Source organism: Dipteris shenzhenensis, chromosome 15 (assembly GCF_047967505.1).
Source record: "Dipteris shenzhenensis isolate YYH24624 ecotype China chromosome 15, Dip_SZ_1.0, whole genome shotgun sequence".
NCBI classification, from domain to species: domain Eukaryota; kingdom Viridiplantae; phylum Streptophyta; class Polypodiopsida; order Gleicheniales; family Dipteridaceae; genus Dipteris; species Dipteris shenzhenensis.
The window spans coordinates 32874146-32895567 of NC_141610.1; the positions used below are offsets into that span (position 1 = coordinate 32874146).

A 21422-nucleotide genomic window follows, 5' to 3' on the forward strand; every position below is an offset into this window, starting at 1 on the left:
ATGTATGGGGTTATGCCCAGACCCATAGCATCAATGGCTCGTTATGCAGGGGACAATACGATCACCTTGTTAGTTAGCACTTTTTTACAATTTTGACCTAGATTTCCTCATATGTAGGGGACAATACAAGCACCTTGTAATTGAACATAACCTTCATCATAGTAACTTCCTTCAAGGCACTAGGAGAGAGAACTCAACTTGGCGGTGAGCGCTCTATAATCAAGCACAACCTTTGACAATGGGTAGGAGAACTCAATGTGATGGTCAGCTCCAGCACAATGATGCTCTCAACGTGTTAGAGCTCATCACCAAGTTGAGTTCTCCTTCCCCAGTGCCAAAGTTTGTGCTCAATTATGAGAGGCTCATCACCAAGTTGAGTTTCTCCCAGTTCATGATGGAATAAGAATGACGATGGACATTCATAGCTGCGAACAAGATCAAATGAAATGGACCTAAAATCTGTTCTGCAATCCCCCCCTTAAGACCTATTTCCCTTGGCTCCCCATCCTGCAACTCCCTAAGTCATGGCTATGGCTGGTGGAGTGTTGTAGGATGGATAGCCAAGGCAAACAATGGATCCCATGACTTGGTTATAATTATAAAGGGGCATAGAGGTTACAGTAGAAGATTCATCATAGGGGTGGAAGGGGGCTTGGAGAGCATGGAAGGGGGTAGGAGAGGGATTTTCCTAGGTGTGGTGAATTGTTTCTTTGCCCTTAAGGCCTTATATAGCTAGACATCATGCCGGTTGTCATACATAGCACAATGATAACCATAAAAATGAGCCCTGAAGCCCTTTAGGGAAATGGTTTAGATATAAATCAGATTCTTTTTTATGCCTAGAACATAAAGCACTGCCAACATGTGATGGTATCCTCTGACATAGAAGTGGCATCAACTTGCCCAATCCCCTTCACGGGATAGGATGCATTATTGACACAAGTGACAGTACCACCATTGTGAAGAACCAGACCTCTTGTGAATGCAAATGTGTGCAATGCATGCAAAATTTGAATGCCAATTAGCCCTCCAATGGGGAAGAGCGTCCTCATGAGAGTACTTGTTTCTATTTCGACCTACATGCAAGGTGTGTGAGAGATGGCAAATGAATGCAAGGTGAATAGAGAGAATAGAGAGAATGCTACGTGAGATTCACGATGAAAGGGTGATACCCTTTCATTAATGTCCCTTGAGATTACTCAAGTTCCATCTTCCTATTTGCACCTACCCTTAGCCTATGAACCATGCATCTACCATTCAATGCACTTTAATGCACCCTTCCCTTCCTATTGCCCCTAAGACCTGGACATGTGTGTGCACATTTTTATTAATAGAATAAGTGTCACATGTCCAAATTTGATGCCGTCTGAAGCAGTGGCTCCAATTTGCCTAGTTCTATGTATTGAGATGATCTACCACCATAACAAGTCAGTCGGTGTCCAACATCATAAATACAAATACATGTTACACCATTGGCATACAATATATATAATAATGTTTTAATGTATACTAATCACAAATTAGTGATTTCTCTTGTCATGACACTCCCTCCTGCTTGAATGGGCAGAAGTCTTCTTTTGGATCCTCTCTTGTCTCTTTCTCTTGCGTACGCTTTTCTCTTTTACTTTAGCATTTGCATCTCATCTGCAAATAGTCTTCTCTTGGTAGCACATGATCTCTCTTGAATCACTTAAATCCCATCTTCAAGTTCTGGTTCCTATGGATACTGAATATTCAAAATGCAAAAGTACCACTCCAGTGCCCCTTCAATATCTCTTCATGCTCAGAATCCTCTTCTGAATAAGAAGCTGCTGAAATCTCTTTATAGTAACCTACTCAATAAGCCGAAACATGTTCGCAACAAATTGGTTAGTTTTAAAATGATTCTCTCACCCCAAATGTTTCATTGAACTAGTTACACCTTGGCCATAGTTGATTTTGCGATGGAGAACTACTTAATCTATAGAAACTATAGACCTTCAATCTCTTTTTTTTTTTTTTCCAACTCTTCTATTTCAGCCCTATTCATCCTATAGGACACTCTACATGGAGGAGAAAATTATTTATTCTCTGTCCATACTCTACAATAAATATGCCTACTCTCTATTCAATTCACACATCCATACACAAGTGTTGGCTGAATGGATAGCATTTACTCTTGGTTCTACATTGGGCCATAGAATCCGAGATGAGGAGGTAGAATCCTCACCCTTGTACTTGGATGCTTTGCCTTCCCTTTTACAGAATTGGTTTTGGCAATTTTGACTAATAGAGTAGGACATTTATGCCATGGGTGCCCTGGCTTATGTTTCTTACATCCGAAACATTTACCCTCCCCTTCGTTTCTTATCTTATCAATTTGTGTGACTCTGGGTACCTATTGTTGCTAAGAGCACACAATCCACCTGCTGGATTTTGCTGGTAGCCCAACCTAGCGGAGGCGGTCATATACATCATCGTCTAGCCATGACGTGCAATTAGATGGTTGCCATGGGATAATTTCTTAGTCATTGGAGCCAAGATCATAATAATTCAATGGGATGAGGGGGAAGGAATGGTGCCACAAGCACCCAGCTTGATGGTAGCCTAGCCTAGCATAGGTAGTCATATACATCATCGTCTAGCCATGACAAGCAATTAGATGGTTGCCATGGGAGAATTCCTTGGTCATCGAAAAATTATAACTCTAGCTTAATGCTAATCTGAGCGTGCAAATTAGATGGTCCCTCGTGAAAAGTCATTGTTATTATAGTCCGATTCTGACTCAATGCTAATCTATGCCTATGAGCTAGATGGCCCCTCATGAAGTCATTATTATTACAGCCAATTGCCTTGAAGAAAGGCAAGATCAAAACATGACATCAGATTAGCATTGAGTCGGTTCATCGGATTGTAATAATAATCGTTCTCGATCATAAGAACGAGAACTATTGTTATAGAGTCTGATGAACCAATTGAATGCTACTCTAAGGTTGTGAACTAGATGGTCCCCCATGAAAATTCATTGTTAATACAGTCTGATTCCGGCTCAATTCTAATCATAGCCTATGAATTAGATGGTCCCTCATGCACAATCATTGTTATTACAGCCTGATTCCAACTGAATGCTAATCTGAACATATGAATTAGAGGGTCCTTCATGCATAGTCATTGTCACTAAAATAAGCACAAAGGTTGTTTGGGATTATAATACTCTTTGGGATTTACATTTTTCCTTGTTTGGGTTTATTGATTGGGATTTACTAAAACAAGTGTAGTGGTTGTTTGGGATTTACTAAAGGTTATATTTTGTGGGGCTTGTAGTTAATCCTAAACCAATGAAAATGCATTTCCTTGCTAGTGCCTACCTCCTGTAGCCTTAACTATCATCCAACTTACCTGTCATATTCATCAATGTAATGTGTGGGGAATCTATCAGTACATGGGTTGTTAAAGATGGAAAATATCTCACTGGATTACGTCATTCAGCATGTCAAGACGGCTTGATTTGACAGATTAGAATATGTGAACAATTACATCTTGGATCACAGGAGAGCAAAGTAGCTTGGGTTGTAGATAATCCTAAACCAACAAAAATGCATTTCCTTGCCAGTGCCTACCTCCTCTAGCCTTAACTATCATACAACTAACCTGTCATATTCATCCTCTATTCATCATTGTAATGTGTGGGGAATCTTACGAGACTCGGGTCTTCAAAGATGGCAAAGATCTCACTAGATTACATCATTGAGCATGTCAAGACAGCTTGATTTGACATATTAGAATATGTGAACAATTACAGCCTGGATAGCAGGAGAGAAAACTAGTTTAAACACCTGACAGGCCTTGTGTAAAGGAACAGAGATGGAAAGCCACATCAGCAATGTCATTTTTTCTTTTGCTTGTCTTGAGCTTGATGAAGCCATTTCACAAGGGGTCCCTCGGCAACCCAAGATTGTTGTAGATGAGATATGGTCATATTGCAGGAGGAATTGAGTTGGATTCAAAGGTTCAATTTTCTTATGAATGCTTCACTTAGTTGGACTTTATAATTTGAAAATGTTTCCATGAGTTAGACTTTATAATTTCATGGACATTTTCCAATAATACAATATGATTCTATAGCTTGCAATTCATTTAGGATTTATGGTCACTAGCCCGGTGGCTGAATTCTAATAATAGATAAAGAGAACCAACCTAAAGGGGATTGTTTTAGTTTAGCACTTTGCAATAATACAATCCATTTTAGGATAGCAAGGTGGTAGTGCAGGATAAGTGGTCACCAGCATAGTGGTTGGTTGCACAATAGGATATTAATTGCCACTAGTGTGATGGTTTGCTTCTATTATTACAAGATGAATGGCATGCAACTCATTCGTTTAGGATTTGTGGTCACTCGTGGATTTGTGATCACAGCTCGGTGGTTGAAATTTGACAATAGTTAAAGAGAACCAGCCTAACTTGGGACACCATAAACAAATGCATTTTCTAGTATTTCAACATTCGGGTGGTTGAAATCGGACAATACTTGACGAGAAATAGTCTATTTGAGGGAGCTATTTTCCTTGTGTGCAATCAAGGAAAATGCAATTGGATCCCATGACATGTGATTAGATGACTAAAAACAAGCACGGTGGTTGTTTGGGATATACTAAAAGCAAGCAAAGGGTTAATCTATCATTTGGGATTTACAAAAACAACCACGGTGGTTGTTTGGGACACATGATGAGAATCCAGGTGGCCTTTCTTGTGACACATGATGAGGATCTAGGTGGCCTATAGACTGCACATTCATTGGGGAGACATGGGCATCGATCCCCATGTTTGGCAAATCGGCAACAATAAACATTCATTTCTTTGACTTTCCTGACATACCAGGGCTTCCAATGCTCAAAGCTCCTCTGCCTAATTGAAATTTTACAATTCTAATCCATAGAATTGAGATACAATCTGTTTGCTGACCCAACAAATAGGCCCCCTTTTTGCACTACTATGAGAAAAATAAAATAAAATACAGTATGGCAAAAATGCAGTCTAATTAAACTAATACTTTCAACCACTGCATTGGTTTAGGATAGTCACAATTTCAACCACTGGGCTGGTAAGGAGACGGTCACAATTTCAACCACCAGGCTGGTATAACGGGCCGGTTTAGCTTGACTGTCACAATTAGACAATAACAAATATATTGCTTTTCATTTTTGGATTTCACAATAAGAAAATAATAATATATTTCTTTTCATTTCTATACTAATATATTGCTTTTCAGTTTTTTATTTTTGTTCAACCACAATTTCAATCAGATACTGCTATTTGACTTGAAACAACACTGGGCTGGCTTAGGATAATCACATTAAGTCCAAGCCATCCCGGTTTGAAAATTAGGAAATTAAATCCTCTCCCCGTATCTTGGTTAACAAGCTCATAGGGTGGATCAAGCATTGGGGTAGTACCCATTTTGGCATTGAGATCCTCTTCTGCAACTCCTTGTTCAACCTTGAGAACATTATAAGGCATATGAATACTGGCATGGGCATGACCCGATGAGTCCATAGTTTGCCTAGTCACAACTCTTCCTAAAGATTGTGGATGAGCACTTCTAGTTTCAGGCATTTCTCCTTGTGCATTCATAGTTGCAACAAGTGCCCTATTTCTACTCAAATCAATTGCCATCTCATCTCCCCCTTCTCTCCATGCCTTAGCTTAAGACTCCTCACTAACAATCGCATTCATTGGCACTCATGATCGTGGTCTGCAAGTTCCCCAAAACACAAGGAGGCAGAGTATATACCACTCTCAAGAACACAACATATACTCGCATACACTAGCCCTCGTGTTCGCGATCTACAATTTTCCCAAAATGCAACAAATTGGAGTAGCAAACCGCACCCACATGTACAATGAATGTTGACTCACCCTCCCCCACTTAGCCTTACCCCTATTCAGATCCAAATCATGGTTCACTTTCTTTCCCAACTTACCAAAGGGTTTATCAGGATATGAACCACAAGTTGATCGAATGACGAGCCTTTATTGAGGCTTTCCACCAATATATAGCATCGGGCTATGCAGGAAAATGTGAATCTCCAACCCACAATACTGCTGGTACTTAAGATACTACCTGCGATGATATGAAAAACACTACCGATAATATAGTAGTATTAGTTAAATTATCATCGGTAATTTATATATTAGTTTACATATTACCATCAGTTATATGAATACTACCGGCGATAGTTTTATCCGATTTCCTAGTGTTTTTTTTTGGTAAACAATGTGATCACATTGTTTTCATGGTACTTAAAAGTGTAATTAACAAATGCAAATAACCCATTAACGCATACATGAAAATGTAAATGTAATCCTTGACCATGATTGTAGATCTTTAGGCTCTAACTCATGAGAATGGCTTTGTTACCTGGCCAAATAAGCTAGGCATACACCAACTACCATAATAAAGGTCTTGATACCTTGTTAGATAAGTAGAGAGTTTTCTTGCTATAGCCAACCCACCATAGCAAAGATTTCTCCCAAGATCACACAGTACTAACAAAGATCACTCACTGAACTTGAGTGTGCAAGGAGGATAGTGGGGAAGACATCGGAAAAGTGGTGGTGGAGATGGAGTTGCCATGTTGAAGTGGTGGATTATCATAATTTTGAAGTAATTGGAAGCATTTCATTCTCCTTTTCCTTGAGTGATTTATCGATGATAATCTCCATAGGCCATTCTTCTTCACACAAGTATGCCTGGGACCCACTTTCACTTCAAGAGCTAACATCCTCGGAAATGGTCCCAAAATGTTCTCATTTACAATTTCTAGGGTTTTAGTCGCCTATAAGTATGTCATTGCCCATTGTAATATAGGTTTTCACAATTTAAGCATAGGTTCTTAGGTCATATTCTATTGAGAGGTGTAGGATAAAATATGTTAAGTAGTTCGTGTATGTGTCAAAACAAGTGTTGAAACAAGGCTTGATGGACGTTCTCACTTCCATAAGGGTTCAAGGGTTTAGGAAAGGTTTGTACAGTTTACAAGGAGGACAAGATTGAGAAAGATAACTAGGAGTTTAGGGTCGAGAGAGATTTGCGACGTTTATGAAAAATTTAGGACTCAGAAAGAGTTGCATGGTTGAGTGGTGGAGAGCTAGTTGCCTCCATGGATCTTTGGGGTTAAAGTGAAAAGGAGGAGGAGGAGGATTAGGGAACAATGAACAAGGAGGAGGAGGAGGATGAGAAGGAAGGAAAATGGGAGATTGAAAAGTTATAGCATGCTATCACACATTGATATTACTGAGGGAGCATGGACATAAGGAGATTAAGCACACGAAAATATGAGTGAATTGAACATCGGAAGCCAAAAGAGTTAGGGACTCATTCCTTTATGAGATATTTATAGAAGTTTTCATATCTTCTCTTTTAGCATGTAGAAATTGTAGGAGTTTCTCTCTTTCATGTAGGAATTACAATCTGCATGTAGGAGTCATAGGAATATCTCTCCCTGCATGTAGGAATTGCATGGCTTTCTAATTCTACATGTAAGAATCGTATGTAGGATTCGCGTGACTGTATCTCTCTAAATGTAGGGACCGCATGACTTTCTCTCTCTACATGTAGGAAAGTATGTCTTCTCTATTTATTGTATTGGAGAGCTACAATAGATTGCCTTGGAGATTTTCTTTGTATAGGTGTTTTTAGTATTCTCTTGGAAAGACATCCATATAAAGAGAGGAGTACTACAAGATTATAACGGAGGTTGCCCATGAAGGCTACAAGAAGCCTAGGGTTACCAACCATTATAGGTGATTAGGAGACTTCTCCATGTTGGCCCAGTTGTGCAAGAAGTTGGAAATTACAAGGGGTGTTCCAATTGAAACCTCTTTCAAGTAGAGACTATGGAATGAATTGATTAGAAGATTCTGCATATGCTCGTGGGAAATCTAGTGATGAACTTTCAGTTCCGAACTAGGATGAAGGGATCATGCAGCAGCCATGAGGATATCAATGTAAGGTTTTGTGGACCAAGTTTTAGCTAGTTCCAATTAGTTGTGAGATTGAAACTATAGAAAAGGGGGTAGGGGTAGATTAGAGAAAGGGGATAGAACAGTGGAAGGGGGGGGGGGAGAGAGAGAGAGAGAGAGAGAGAGAGAGAGAGAGAGAGAGAGAGAGAGAGAGAGAGAGAGAGAGAGAGAGAGAGAGAGGGAGAGGGGGGGGGGAGTGAGTGTAAATAGGATTAGATGGCATGTCAAAAGTCCTACAATGAGTGGCGGATGTGGACTTAGATAGTCTATCCACATTTCCCTCTAACTCCTACTAGAGTGCTACTAACTTACCACCTTCCCCCCCCTTCATTATAGCTATCCCTTCCCAAAGAAAAAATTGTCAAAATTAGATGTACTATCGGATATCACACAAGGGTGTTGAGATAACAAAGTGATGTTGATCAGGCTAGTAAACGACAGGGGTACTCATTGACAATGCTCTCTGGCTTCCATGATTGATCATCCTCTGAAAGTCATGTCCATATGATGAGGTTCATCCATAAGTGGAAGTTTGTGCACATGCCGGCCTACATGTGGTTTCAACAAAGAAACCTGAAACAGATTGTGAATCTTGGAGGTACTTGGTGGCTCCAATTGGCACACTACCTCCCCAATATTTTGAATGATCCTATAAGGGACATAAAACCAATTAGCAAGCTTTGTGTTGGTAATGCTCTTCACTGATGCATAACAACTTTAGTGGAGACATAACTACACATAATCCCCTTCCTTGAAAACCAAGTATCTCCTACGTTCATCCTTATATATCTTATTCTTGGCTTGGTCATGCTGCATATTCTTTTTAGCCAATTGTAGAAGAGCTTCCATTCTCTCCAAGTCATTTTGTGCTTGTTGATTTTTCACATCCACATTTGCAAATGGGGAAGGCATTCCCACTTTGCATCCATACATTGCCTCAAATGGGCTCACACCAATAGAGAGATGCTAAGTGCTATTGTAGAAACAATTAGTAATTGCAACACACTCATCCCACAACCTTTGGGTGCCATGACATAAATGCCTCAGGTATTCATCTACCATTTGTTCGCCTTTCAGGCTAATCATCAGTCTCAAGATGGTATGTAATGCTAGGAGTGAGTAAAGTACCCACTAATATAAATAAATTCTTGCTTGAAATGACCCATAAATTTTGCATCTCTATCATTGACAATTTCTCGAGGGAATCCATGATGCTTAAGCACCTTTATGCTGATCATAGGAGCACTCATCGAATGAACACCAATGGGTTGGCCCAAGAGAGATGGATCCATCTGCAAAGGTGTAGAAATTTGTAAACCATAGGATGGCCTCAAGGCCTCAAGTCCAACAAAATGGTCCAAGGTTGCTTGGTGCTTCTTGGTAAGACGGTTGTGGTGCATTACTGTGCCTTCGTTGTAGTCTGTCGTAGATGTGTTGTGATTCTACTTGGTCAATGTTTTAGTTGAGCTGCTGTTGTGGCAGGGTTGCATTGGTTGAAGCTTTGCATCACTAGTGTCTTGTTTGATGGTAGATGGGTGGACTCGTTGTTTGACGTTGCGAGGAAATCTATAGCTTGTTTGTTGTCTGGCTTACGACAATGGGATCTATGGCACGCTATTGTAACTCAAAGGGTGAAGGGGAGAGAAAAAAGATGCCAAAAAATGATGCTCTCATACCAATGTAGAAAAGCGGATAGGGGCAGATTAGAGAAAGTGGATACAAGAGCAAAAGGGAGAGAGAGGAAGGGGCAGAAGGAGGGAGACGGGGTAGGAGAAAGAGAGGAAGATGTGTGCACACGTGTGTGTGTGTGGGGGGGGAGAGAGAGAGAGAGAGAGAGAGAGAGAGAGAGAGAGAGAGAGAGAGAGAGAGAGAGAGTTTATTGAAAGTCTTTGGAAGACCAAAGTCTCTATGAGACTAAAAGAAACCTGATACAATGATCTAAGTGGTGAAGCCGCTACACGGGCACCAACACCCATGATGAGTACAAAAGAAGAAAAGTCCCTAATCATGATCATAACCATAATGGCATCAATACATAGAGAGGAAAGCTCCTCGAGGCAAGGCGTCAATCTTGATAAGGGCGGGTCGCTGTATTAGGCTGTTGTGGTGAAATAAAAACTGTGATGAAGTGTTAGCATCTGTCGAAATGTGTGCCTGTGGTAGTCTCCTGCGACGGCTAGCAAGTGCCAATGTCACCCCTGTGGGCTGTCCCCCCGATCTAGGGACCATAAAAGGGAAGGTCCGCTAATATGATTTGTGCCTCAATCCATTGATGAGTCTACCGTATCTCTGACTCGGGTCTTTGCGTCAGTTGGGTCCACAAGTCCTACTAATCGATGCTATTTGGCTAGAAGAACTCAGTGATCATGCTTTGAGAGGAATTTGACTGGAGACCCTTATCGTGCCTACGTGTCTAGAGCAAAGACTCCTTGTGTAGGACGGCCTCATGAATGAAGGCTGCCAAGCATCTCTGATCTAGGTAGTAAAGGAGACTAGATCGGCGGGGTCCAAAGCCATCCCTAAAGAGGCAATGATGACGACCTCTGATCTCGTAGTCCATAGGACATCTCAAAGTGAAGTGTTCCTCTTACTCCATCTCCTGGTGCTCGTATAGAGTGCACATGCGACCCTCTTGGTTATGCCCTCTGCTTGACCACTCTCAATACAGAGGCGCTGTGATGAAACACGGAACTGTCCGATCGATATCCTTAAGGAGTGGGGGAGATGGATCCATGTATATCCTGGCGGATCGATGAAGCCCTTTGCTGAAATCCATGGGCTATGGTCTTAGTAGAAGCCGAGCTTAACTGGGAGCTCCCAAAATATCAACCAGTCCTAAATGTATAAACTGGAGGAGATCCTCTCAGATGACGTGGTTCACCTCATGATATGTGAGTGGGATGGAGGGAGCCTCGATGTTATACTGGAAGGGAGGTAACCCATCTATGTCAAGTCCGAGGCTCTCAAACATGTGCATGTACGTGCATACCAACACGTCTAATCACCCTCGTCTACCAATGCCATAGATGAGGACAAGGCCAACCAAGGAAGCCTACATGTCGCCTTGTGGTGCAAGAGCCATACTGTCTAACGTGGCAGATATACGTGAGAACGTGAAACATGCATCGACCTGTAGTAGGGATGCTCTTAACTCAGCCAGGACAATCTGATGTGGGATTGAGGGCTTACTCCAAATCATCTGTAAAAGCATGAGAACTTGAAGCCTCTCAAGTCGAGCCCACCCTGTAGGTCTGGCTCCCAACAAGGGTTGCTATACATACCTGCTGGTCACCAAAGAGTCAAAGAGGAGGGTTTTGGTATGGGGTCTTGGAAGTGAGAATGAAAGCACTATCACTCAAGTTTGGACCGTCACCCCCTAAACTCCTCTTCTTTACCCCCCTTCATTACATAAATACACCCCAGTTGCTGGTACTTGGTGGGATCCAGGCTGTTCTTAGTTTCTGTAGGGGACAGCTGGATGGTCTTTTGTCATTTGGAGAATGACCTTCTCATTTGTTGAGTTAATGAGATGGTGACTTTGTGGATTGACTTCGAGGATGAAACTGCAAAAGCTAACTAGAGTGCTCGGGGAATTTGATGTGTTTGTGAATAGGATTTCCAGTACCATAGGCAGCTGATGCTGCATCTAGGGTACATGTGTACCAAGTGGATTACCTGTACAGACCTGGATCTGGAGGAGCAGGGTAGGAGGACCAAAGATCGAGGATGCCATTGAGCTATTCCAGAGAGATCTTATGAAGGAGTTGATGTTCCCAGATAGGATATTTTGTCATATGGTGTGACCCCTTGTCCAGGGACAGTCAGGCACAAGCTACGTAGGTCAGTCTCTTAGCCTTAGGTCAAGTCAGTAGTCAGTTCTTGTTCACTAGTACCCACTAGAAAACAGTAGGTTAAGTGTTTCCATCTTATAGTTTAGGTCTAGCTAGGGAAGGCTTTTTATAGGTTGGTTGTAGGCCAACCAGTCTGTAAAACAGACTGAGTCGATCTATTTACAGACTGGGTTGGCTCAGTCCAGCCCTATAAAAGGGCCCCTTGGCTACCCTGTTTTCTCATTCAGTTTGCTCCTACCTTCAGTTCTCCTATAGCTCCACTTTAGCCTCCTGTGCAGCCCCTGAGATCCTCAAATCTGGCCCTGCTCTAGCCTCAATCCCTTGGCTATCAGTTCAGCCTGATCTGAAGGTGACCACGCAGCACAATAGTCGGAGGTTTGGACCAACAAACGGAGAGAGGTTTGGACACTGTTTCCTCAGCTTTCTCAGCTCTCTTTTACAGTTTACATAGCTCACTCTCAGATCTTTATTTCAATCATCTCTCAGTTCTCTCATAGGATCTATCACTTCTAGTTGTCACTCTCTCACTCACGCAGTAACCCTGGATTTCGGTAGACAGCACAAGCCTCTTCCTTGCCTTGTAGAAGCATCCTACATCTTTAGTGTGGATAGCATCAAGGTCTTGGTATTGGTCGGCGTTGCCTCTCAGGTCTTTGGGTCTGCTATACATGTGCACAATGAGCTCTTCAGAAGCGTGTTCCGTGCTCTCTTGAAGAGCGTTCTTTGTATTTCTCAGTTCTCCAAGTATAAAACAAATTCTCCCCTGATTGGGGGAGGGGGCCCTCAGTGGGTACAGGGACCCAATCGGTTGTCGACTCTACTCTCTCTCTACCCTTATCTCCTTTCTCTCTATGGTAAAGAACGCTCATTCCTCACTAAAAGTTTAAAGAAGGTCTTGCTGTGAATTATATGATCAGATAACCGTTGCATGTTACATTGGTATCAGAGCTTCGGTCTGTATCTAGCTTGACTACCACGAGTGTATGGTTGTGTTGAGATCCGGAAAGGACACACAATCAAGTGCCATGGAAGGGTTAGGAAAAGATTTCAACTGAGAAGACTTTGAAGAGGAGAAAGACTACCAATAAGATACGCTTTCACCAAATGCTCAAGAAGTGATGGCGAACCTTCTAGAGTAGAATCAGGTCCTACTGCAGCAACTCGAAGGACATTCATCTCAGCTGGAAGAAAGCAGAAGACAGCTAGACCAGACAAAACAATGTCTAGAGGAAAAAGAAGCAAAAAAGCCGCTGGAAGAAAGAGGAACCACAGATTTTGAAAAACTGCTCTTGATGATGCATGAGGAATGCAAAAATGAGGAGGCACTGCGACGTGTAGAGCTCGCCTAGGCAGAGAGGCAACAAAAGCTAGACCGAGAGGCAATGCTTCTCCAACACAAACAGATGTTAACCGCTATGCAGGCAAGTTTGAGTGCAGCAGCTGTCTCCGCCACAGCTTCGCCATCAACAGAGGTAACACCATTCACTTGGTCCACTCCAAATTTTGTTAAGTATGACCATTCAGCAATTTTGCAATTTATTCATCAGTTTGTAGCTCATTTTCCGTTAGCTCGGATTCAAGATGAGTAAGATAAAGTCCACCTTGCAACCCGTCATCTTACAGGTGAGGCGGTGACTTGGTGGCAACATTGGGCTAGTAAGCATACTGACCCAAAAATGTTTAAGACGAATTTCGTTTGGGCAACGTTTGTGGCCGACCTCAAAGCCCGTTTTCTCCCACCCCAATATATGCTTAACCTGGAGGATGAGTTCGCTCGTCTCTCCCATAATGGTTTGCCTATGTTGACATACAGTAATAAGGTCATCACACTGGCACAATAGTTGGGCATGACGGAGAGCACCAAGATGAAGCAATTCATTCGAGGTTTGGACACGAACATATGTTTTACCATTCGGAACTTCGACCTGTCGGATTACGAGCAGGCGTTGACTCTCGCACAGAATCAGGACATAATGTTGAACGAGGGAAAGCCCAAATAGGTCCAAAAAGATTCCAAAACCCCGCAGCAGTCAAACAACACGGCGGGTAAGGATCAAAAGAAGGACAACCAGTTCCAAAAGAAAGACGGCCAGGCTTCTGATCAAAAGAAGGAGTCCAAGCCAAAGATGACTCCAGATGAGAAGGCTAAAGCGGGTATTACGAGAGGCTATCTACAGCCCGCGATGAGCAGAAGCAGTACCACCAAGAACATCGCTGCTTTCATTGCCACCACATCGCTGGGCATGGCAAGAAGGATTGTCCAAAGTGGCTTGCCGAAAAGGCTGCGAAAGCACCTACTTCGTCCGTCACTAGTGTATTGGCTCTTCCAGCCCCGCCTCCATCCTCAGCTACGAATGTCGTCTTCCCTGCTTTGAACGCCGGCGACTTCTCAGATAAAAGTAGTCAATTCTTGTTCACTAGTACCCACTGGAGAACAGTAGGTTAAGTGTTTCCATCTTATAGTTTAGGTCTTAGCCTAGGTTAGGAGTCCCTTTAGGGTCCCCAGAGGCTGGACAGGTAAGCAGGGAAGGCAGCTGCAAAGGCTGCCCAAAAACTCCCTTGGCAAATGAGCCAGGGAGGGCTTTTTATAGGCTGGTTGTAGGCCAACCAGTCTGTAAAACAAACTGAGTCGGTCTGTTTATAGACTGGGTTGGCTCAGTCCAGCCCTATAAAAGGGCCCCTTGGCTGCCCTGTTTTCTCATTCAATTTGCTTCTGCCTTCAGTTCTCCTACAGCTCCACTTCAGCCCCCTGTGCAGCCCCCTGAGATTCTCAAATCTGGCCCTGCTCTAGCCTCAGTCCCTTGGCCATCAATTCAGCCTGATCTGAAGGTGACCACGCAGCACAACAGTTGGAGGTTTGGACCAGCAAACGGAGAGAGGCTTGGACACTGTTTCCTCAGCTTTCTCAGCTCTCTTTTACAGTTTACACAGCTCATCACTCTCAGCTCTATATTTCAGTCATCTCTCAGTTCTCTCATAGGATCTATCACTTCTAGTTGTCACTCTCACTCACGCAGTAACCTTGCATTCCAGTAGACAGCACAAGCCTCTTCCTTGCCTTGCAGAAGCGTCCTACATCGTCAGTGTGGACAGCATCAAGGTCTCGGTATTGATTGGCGTTGCCTCTCAGGTCTTTGGGTCTGCTATACGCGTGCACAGTGAGCTCTTCAAAAGCGTGTTCCGTGCTCTCTTGAAGAGTGTTCTTTGCATTTCTCAGTTCTCCAAGTATAAAGCAAATTCTCCCCTGATTGGGGGTGGGGGCCCTTAGTGGGTACAGGGACCCAATCGGTTGTCGACTCTACTCTCTCTACCCTCATCTCCTTTCTCTCTCTATGGTAAACAACGCTCATTCCTCGCTAAAGGTTTAAAGGTCTTGCTGTGAATTACACGGATCAGATAACCGTTGCATGTGACAACTTGGGCAGAGCAAGGTGCTGCCACGGGGAAAATCTGAGGGAGAGCAGTGTGCCCCTCCAATGTGAGCAGCATGGAGGGGGCAGCACATGGACAGAAGAGGCAGCCAAAGGGGCTTCCGTGGGGCAGCTGTATGCTAGAGTAGGGAAGCCATGTCAGCAATTATGTAGGCTATCACACGAGAACAAAAACCGTGTGAGCGTGTAGGGCTTGCCTGTGGGCAGGAGCGCCCGCAAACAGGCATGGAAATGGGCTGACCAGAGGCCTTTTATAGGTCATGAAGCTAGTCGGCAAAAGGCTCTGACATGGCAGTGGCATGGAGCAGAAAAGTGATTGTCCTGCCACCAGCCAGCTGCCACCAGCCAGACACGCATTGGAATATCGGTAGAGCATGCACATCGGCCTGCTAGTTAGGTACTCTAGGGCATGAGTATGACCTTGCCCTCACATATATAAAGAGGGCCTTGTGCTGTGTTCTGGGGTCCACATCAACACAGCACCCTGTTGCTTGAAAGTGTGCACTGAAATCTACTTTTGTGTCAGCGTTTGCTCTGTTTTGGAACGTGTTCTACTTGGTATGTATTCCTCAGATCTGTGCTTGTATTCTCTATCCACATGGAGTGAGTGATCTCTGTTAAGGTTGTGTGATCCTGTGCAGGGAAGTCCTCTGTAGCAAGCTCGCTCTCTATTTATCTAACATGGTATCAGGACCTTTGTTGTGGTAGTTCATACATGCCTACTTTCAATGACCAGAACAAAATGGTAATAGCCACTGTAGGCTCTGCTGGGGTGAAGATGATATCCATTAAGGAGGCTCAAGAAATAGTAGGAAGATGTCATCTACAAACAATCTCAACCAAACCTATTAAAAAAGCTAACCCCTTGACCCTCAATGACAATTAGAAACACATTTTGACTATTATCATGATCCCATAGATCCCTAGCAAGGTCAAAAGGTGTGCTCGGTACATCCAAGTTCAAGATGCTCCTGCTTGGATTCAATGCATCTAATCCTCTTGTGGTTTCCTGAGACGATACAGTTGTCGTCGATGTTCCTTGGAAGAAATGTGAGGATCACTTGCCATCCTGTCTAGGACATTTACTTCTTTGAGTACATAAACCATGCAGCAATCTGCCAACAAATGCAACAAAAAAATTGTTCTAAAACCTGATTGCCTGTAAACCACTTGAGACGTTTCTATACATGCTATACTTTCTCGGTTCTAAACTAACCATTGTAGTTTAAACTTACAGTACGTGAATATATACAACTTATCGAGGAATGCACAGGTAGATCCACCAAAATAGAGAAATGCCAAATATCTTGAGCTCCATCTCATCTCAACAAACAGATGACCCTGATTTCAACAATTGTACTTTCTTGCATAAATTGAATAACAAGATGCATGACATGAACAATAGTCCGACACACAAGAAGAGTCGTAAGAATTTCTTAAATGGTTTAGGATTAAGCCTACCTCTCAATGCAAATCGTGTGCAACCTTTTCTAGAGGCATTACATCCACACAACCCAGAGATTAATAATCCTCCAACCAAACGATGGGTGACCTAGGTTTGTTGTTTCATGTATAAAGCTATATAGAATGCCCTATCTTGGATGTATGTCACCCAATAATACACCTCTAATTTTGGCCATAATGTTTTATAACATCCATATACCTTATATTTTGACCATAATGCTTCTTATGTAACACCAAGTTTAATTTAACTAAGTGAGTCTTTTAGGCAGAGTTATTCACAAAACTCTAATAGTTAATTCACGTTTAGAAGTAAAAGTTTTGCACTTACCGCTGATGCCAATATACATCACCCGCAAGTTAAGATAACAGTAAGCAGCCCTGTCACGGTTCCTTTGCTGGGATTGCATCCATTAGCACTATGACTACCAAAGCAAGCATAATAGCCCATACTTATTCTCTAGTATCCAAACAAGGCTTTCCTAGCATGGGCTTCAGCAAGAAACTAAAGTCTGGAATGTATCCTTCCTCCTTCAGTTGTTTACTTAGTTTCGGTAACATCACATCAACTTCGTTGCTTTGAGGATGAGATTTGCCTCCCACTATGAATTCATGCACTTGGTCATCAACCTCAATCCAGGCCATCCCAGGCTTCTTCCATGCACCAGCAGATTTTCTTTGCTCTTGTAATCTGTGTAAGTTGTCCCACATCTGAGCATCAGCATAAATGTTAGACATGAGCACATATCCAGCAGCACTGTTAGGCTCCAGCAGCTTAGCTTGATCAAAGCATTGTCTTCCTAACTCCATATTTCCATAGATTCTGCATGCATTGAGCAGAGATCTCCACCCAACAATATCTCCTGAATTTGGTACGGTAAAAAGTAGCTTTTCTGCCTCATGTAAACGTCCTGCACGGCTAAGGAGATCAATTAGACTGTTCAAGTGCTCAGTGCTTACTGTTATACCATGGTCTTTTATCATGGATATGAAGTAGCAAAGGGCTTTTTCCAATGCCCCCACATGGGTGCATGCAGCAAGAATACCAGAAAATGTTCCAGCATCGGGCTTTAAGCCCTTCTGTTGCATGTCCTCAAAGCATTGCATGGCCTGCATGCAGTTGCCACGTTGAGCATATCTTGCAATCAATGCATTCCATGATACAACGTCTTGGTTCTGCAATTGATTCAGAATTTTATGTGCCTCCTCCAGGCTTCCACATTTTCCATACATGTCAATTAGAGTTGTCCCAACAATCACATCTATTTCCAGTCCACTTCTCGTTACCTGGTCATGTATCTGTTTGCCCTGCCCAATGGCTCCCACACTGCCACATGTTTTCAGCATGATTGAAAATGAGATTGTATCTGGTTTGATGTCATCTTCTTTCATTCGCTTAAACAGCTCTAGAGCAAAGATAGCATCACCCTGTTGTGAGCATCCAGCAATCAATGCATTCCAAGATGCAGCATTTGAACTGGGTAAATGATCAAGGACCTTTAATGCTTCATCAAGGCTACCACATTTGGCATACATATCAATAAGGATGTTACCGATGGTCAAATCTGATCCATGCCCACCCTTTATGCTTTGGTCATGTAGGAGCCTGCCCTGCTCTATGGATCTTGTGCTGCCACATGCTTTCAAGAGGCATAAAAGAGTGACCTTGTCTGGCTGTATGCCTTCCTGTTGCATTTTCTTACAATGGTCAAGAGCACCGACCACATGCCCATGCTCCAAATACCCTGCAATAAGAACACTCCAAGACACAACATCTCTATATGGCAGATCTTCAAGCACTTTCTGTGCCTCCTCTAGGCTCCCACATCTCCCATACATGTCAATGAGTGCACTCCCGATGACTCCGTCTTGTTTGAGACCACTCCCAATAACCTGGTCATGTACCAGCCTGCCTTGCTCTATGTCTCCTGTGTTAGCACATGCTTTCAAGATGCACAAAAAGATGATTCTGTTTGGCATTATACCTTCCTGTAGCATGTTCCCATATAGTTTAAGAGCAACAAGTCCATGCCCGTGCTGTGTGTATCCTCCTATCATTGCACCACATGACACTACATTTCGATGCATCAGTTTGTCAAACACTTTCCGAGCCTCCTTTAAGCTCCCACATTTGGCATACATGTCAATAAGGGCATTGCCGATTGTAACATCAGATGTAAGTCCATTCCTGATGATCTCCTCATGCATCAGCCTCCCTTGGCCAATGGCTCCAATGGTTCCACATGCTTTCAAAGTGCATAAAAGTGTGACTTTGTCTGGCTTTATTCCATCCTGTTGCATCTTTTGTAAAAGTTCAAGAGCATCAAGACCTTGCCTGTGCTGGGCATATCCTGCAATCATTGCACCCCATGATACTATATTTCTGTTTGGCAAAATGTCAAATAAGAACCGTGCCTGGTCAAGGTCGCCACATTTTACATACATGTCAATAAGACAGCTCCCAAGAACCATGTCAGAGTCTAATGAACTTCTGATTATCTCAGCATGTATCAACCTTCCCTGCTTTATAGCTCTTAAGCTACCACACGCCTTCAAGGTGGAAGAGAATATGAACTTACCAGGACTAGTACCATCCTTTTGCATCTCCTCGTACAAGTCAAGGACCTTCCTGTTTTCATCAAGAGTAACATGTGCTAAAATGATTGCATGCCATGTGTAAGCGCTTGGTTTCACAACCTTGCAAAAGACTAAGTTTGCTTCCAGCAAGCACCCACAAGATGCAAATAGACGAATAAGGTGGTCCCCCAGAACTGCCACCGTGTCAAGTTCATTACAGATCATAACAGAATGCACTTGCCTGCCTGCAAGTAGGTCCTTTCTTTTGGTGCAAGCTTGCAGAAGCCCGTAAATAGTGTCCCTAGATATTGGCATGTTCCTCGCCGATCCCTGAAATCTGTGGACTTAAGTGCCTCACGTAGGTCCATATCATACGTTCTGCTCAAACAATCAGCATATTTATGCATTCCAAAGGTGCCAGCCAGCTGTCAACTATCCAACCATAGGTGAACAACCTCACCTGGGTGATTCACTCTACAAGTAGCAGTTTTCTCCCTTACAAAGCTTACAATCCTCCTTATCAGAACTGCATCTATCCAAAACATAATCGAGGAAAATGTCAACCAATAGGGCCTCCTTAACAGCATCTTTGGGTAGGTGTCGTGTCCCTGTGAACGTTATCCATATTAGGTAAGAAGAATTTCAGGTAAATTTGTTTGAACATTTAACTTTGTTTTAAAACGTCTCGCACATCTTAACGTTCCTGGTACAGGACCAATGAATGTCGTGCCTAATGCACACGATTCAGTGATGCTACACTCACACCCATGAGTGAATGCACTCATCTCTAAGTGTACAGCCAATGAGATATCATGAAGCTGAGAGCAGCGGAAGAGTGCAGTATGAGATCAAGTCTTCAATTTGTTTTTAGAACATGTGTTTGCTTCATCTAAATGAGAACCTTCATAGTTACCTTTTGTATATGAGCTGCAAACCAGCACTGTATAGCATCTATTTCCAAGTTGAAAATAAACAGGCTACAGTCTTTCTTGAAATGCTTATAGAGAACAAAATAGGAGTCATCAATCAAAGCTTTGACATGCTTGTGATAGGTGCAGTATACTAGCAGCTTCAGAAAACTTACATACTCAATGAATGAAAACATTGGCTGAACAACTGGATGGGAATATGATGAACTTGACAAGGTTGAATGACCCTTTGCTGTTGGGAGGAAAACCATTTTTCCCTCGCTAAAAATCCTACAAATAAGTCGAATGATGAATATCACTCATAAAGAAGACGAATTGAGTGTGCAGCATGGAAAAGGGGGCAGAAAGCTGAGTGAGAGAGAGGCAGAGAGAGGGAGAGAGGGAAAAAGAGAGAGAGGATTTGAAAGGAAAAAATTAGCATTGAGAAACTTGGACCAATAAAAAAGTGGCAATAATCCTAAGCGTTGGTGTGGCTCCATGCAGCACGAATCCCACAAAAAAATGAGCTTTCTGAATTGCCCATCGACTTCACTTAAGCCTCCATATATGGCAGGCCAAAAAATCAGACTACAATCCTTCAATTGAGAAGCGAATTGCTTAAACCTACTATCTTGAAATTGTTATGACCTATCATTACCCCTTTAGGATATTATAGGATATTATCCAAGTCTAATCTGTATTGAATCAACACTTTTAAGAACGTGGTTTTTTGTCACTTTCAACCCTCAAATTCTTCACAAATTCTTTTTCCCACAAAACGACTCAGGTTAAGTGCTCACTACAATTTGTGGGAGAAAAATGGGAAGAAAATGTGGGGGACCACGTGCCACCTTGGCACTAAATTTCCCACTTCCCACGGAACCGGCACAATGCCATAAGGCCTTAAGGGTGTAACATGATTTGGGGTTCTAAACTCTTAAGGACAAGACATGCAATGTAGAGCCAGTTAGCCTCAATTCAAAATGGGATCGAGAATAGTTGTTCACAATTGTAGCATAGGTCCTCGGGTCGTATTGAATTAAGGTGTGCATACTAAAGCATGGAAATCGGTACTTGTATGCATTGAGTGAAAAAGAAGTGTTGATCACACGGTTTTAAAGGTTTGATGAAGGAAAGGGTTTTAGGGTTTATAAGGAGGATAAGATTCAGAAAGCTAACTAGAGGTGAAAAGC

At 42.7% G+C, this 21422-nt stretch overlaps 1 protein-coding gene across 2 annotated transcripts; it reads right to left on the reverse strand.

Moving 5' to 3' along the window:
• Window positions 1-16765: 16765 nt before the first annotated feature.
• On the reverse strand, window positions 16766-20718 carry LOC147893704 (pentatricopeptide repeat-containing protein At5g27110-like). 2 transcript variants are annotated; one of them, XM_087386578.1, is made up of 2 exons: window positions 20410-20718; window positions 16766-19929 (listed from the first exon to the last, which is right to left on the reverse strand). In XM_087386578.1, the coding sequence occupies exon 2, from the start codon at window positions 19634-19636 to the stop codon at window positions 17198-17200; it is 2439 nt and encodes an 812-aa protein (XP_087242704.1). In that variant the 5' UTR covers window positions 19637-19929; window positions 20410-20718; the 3' UTR covers window positions 16766-17197. The 2 variants fall into 2 exon arrangements, with proteins under 2 accessions (XP_087242704.1, XP_087242703.1); XM_087386577.1 differs by having other exon boundaries at window positions 20406-20718.
• Window positions 20719-21422: the final 704 nt, after the last annotated feature.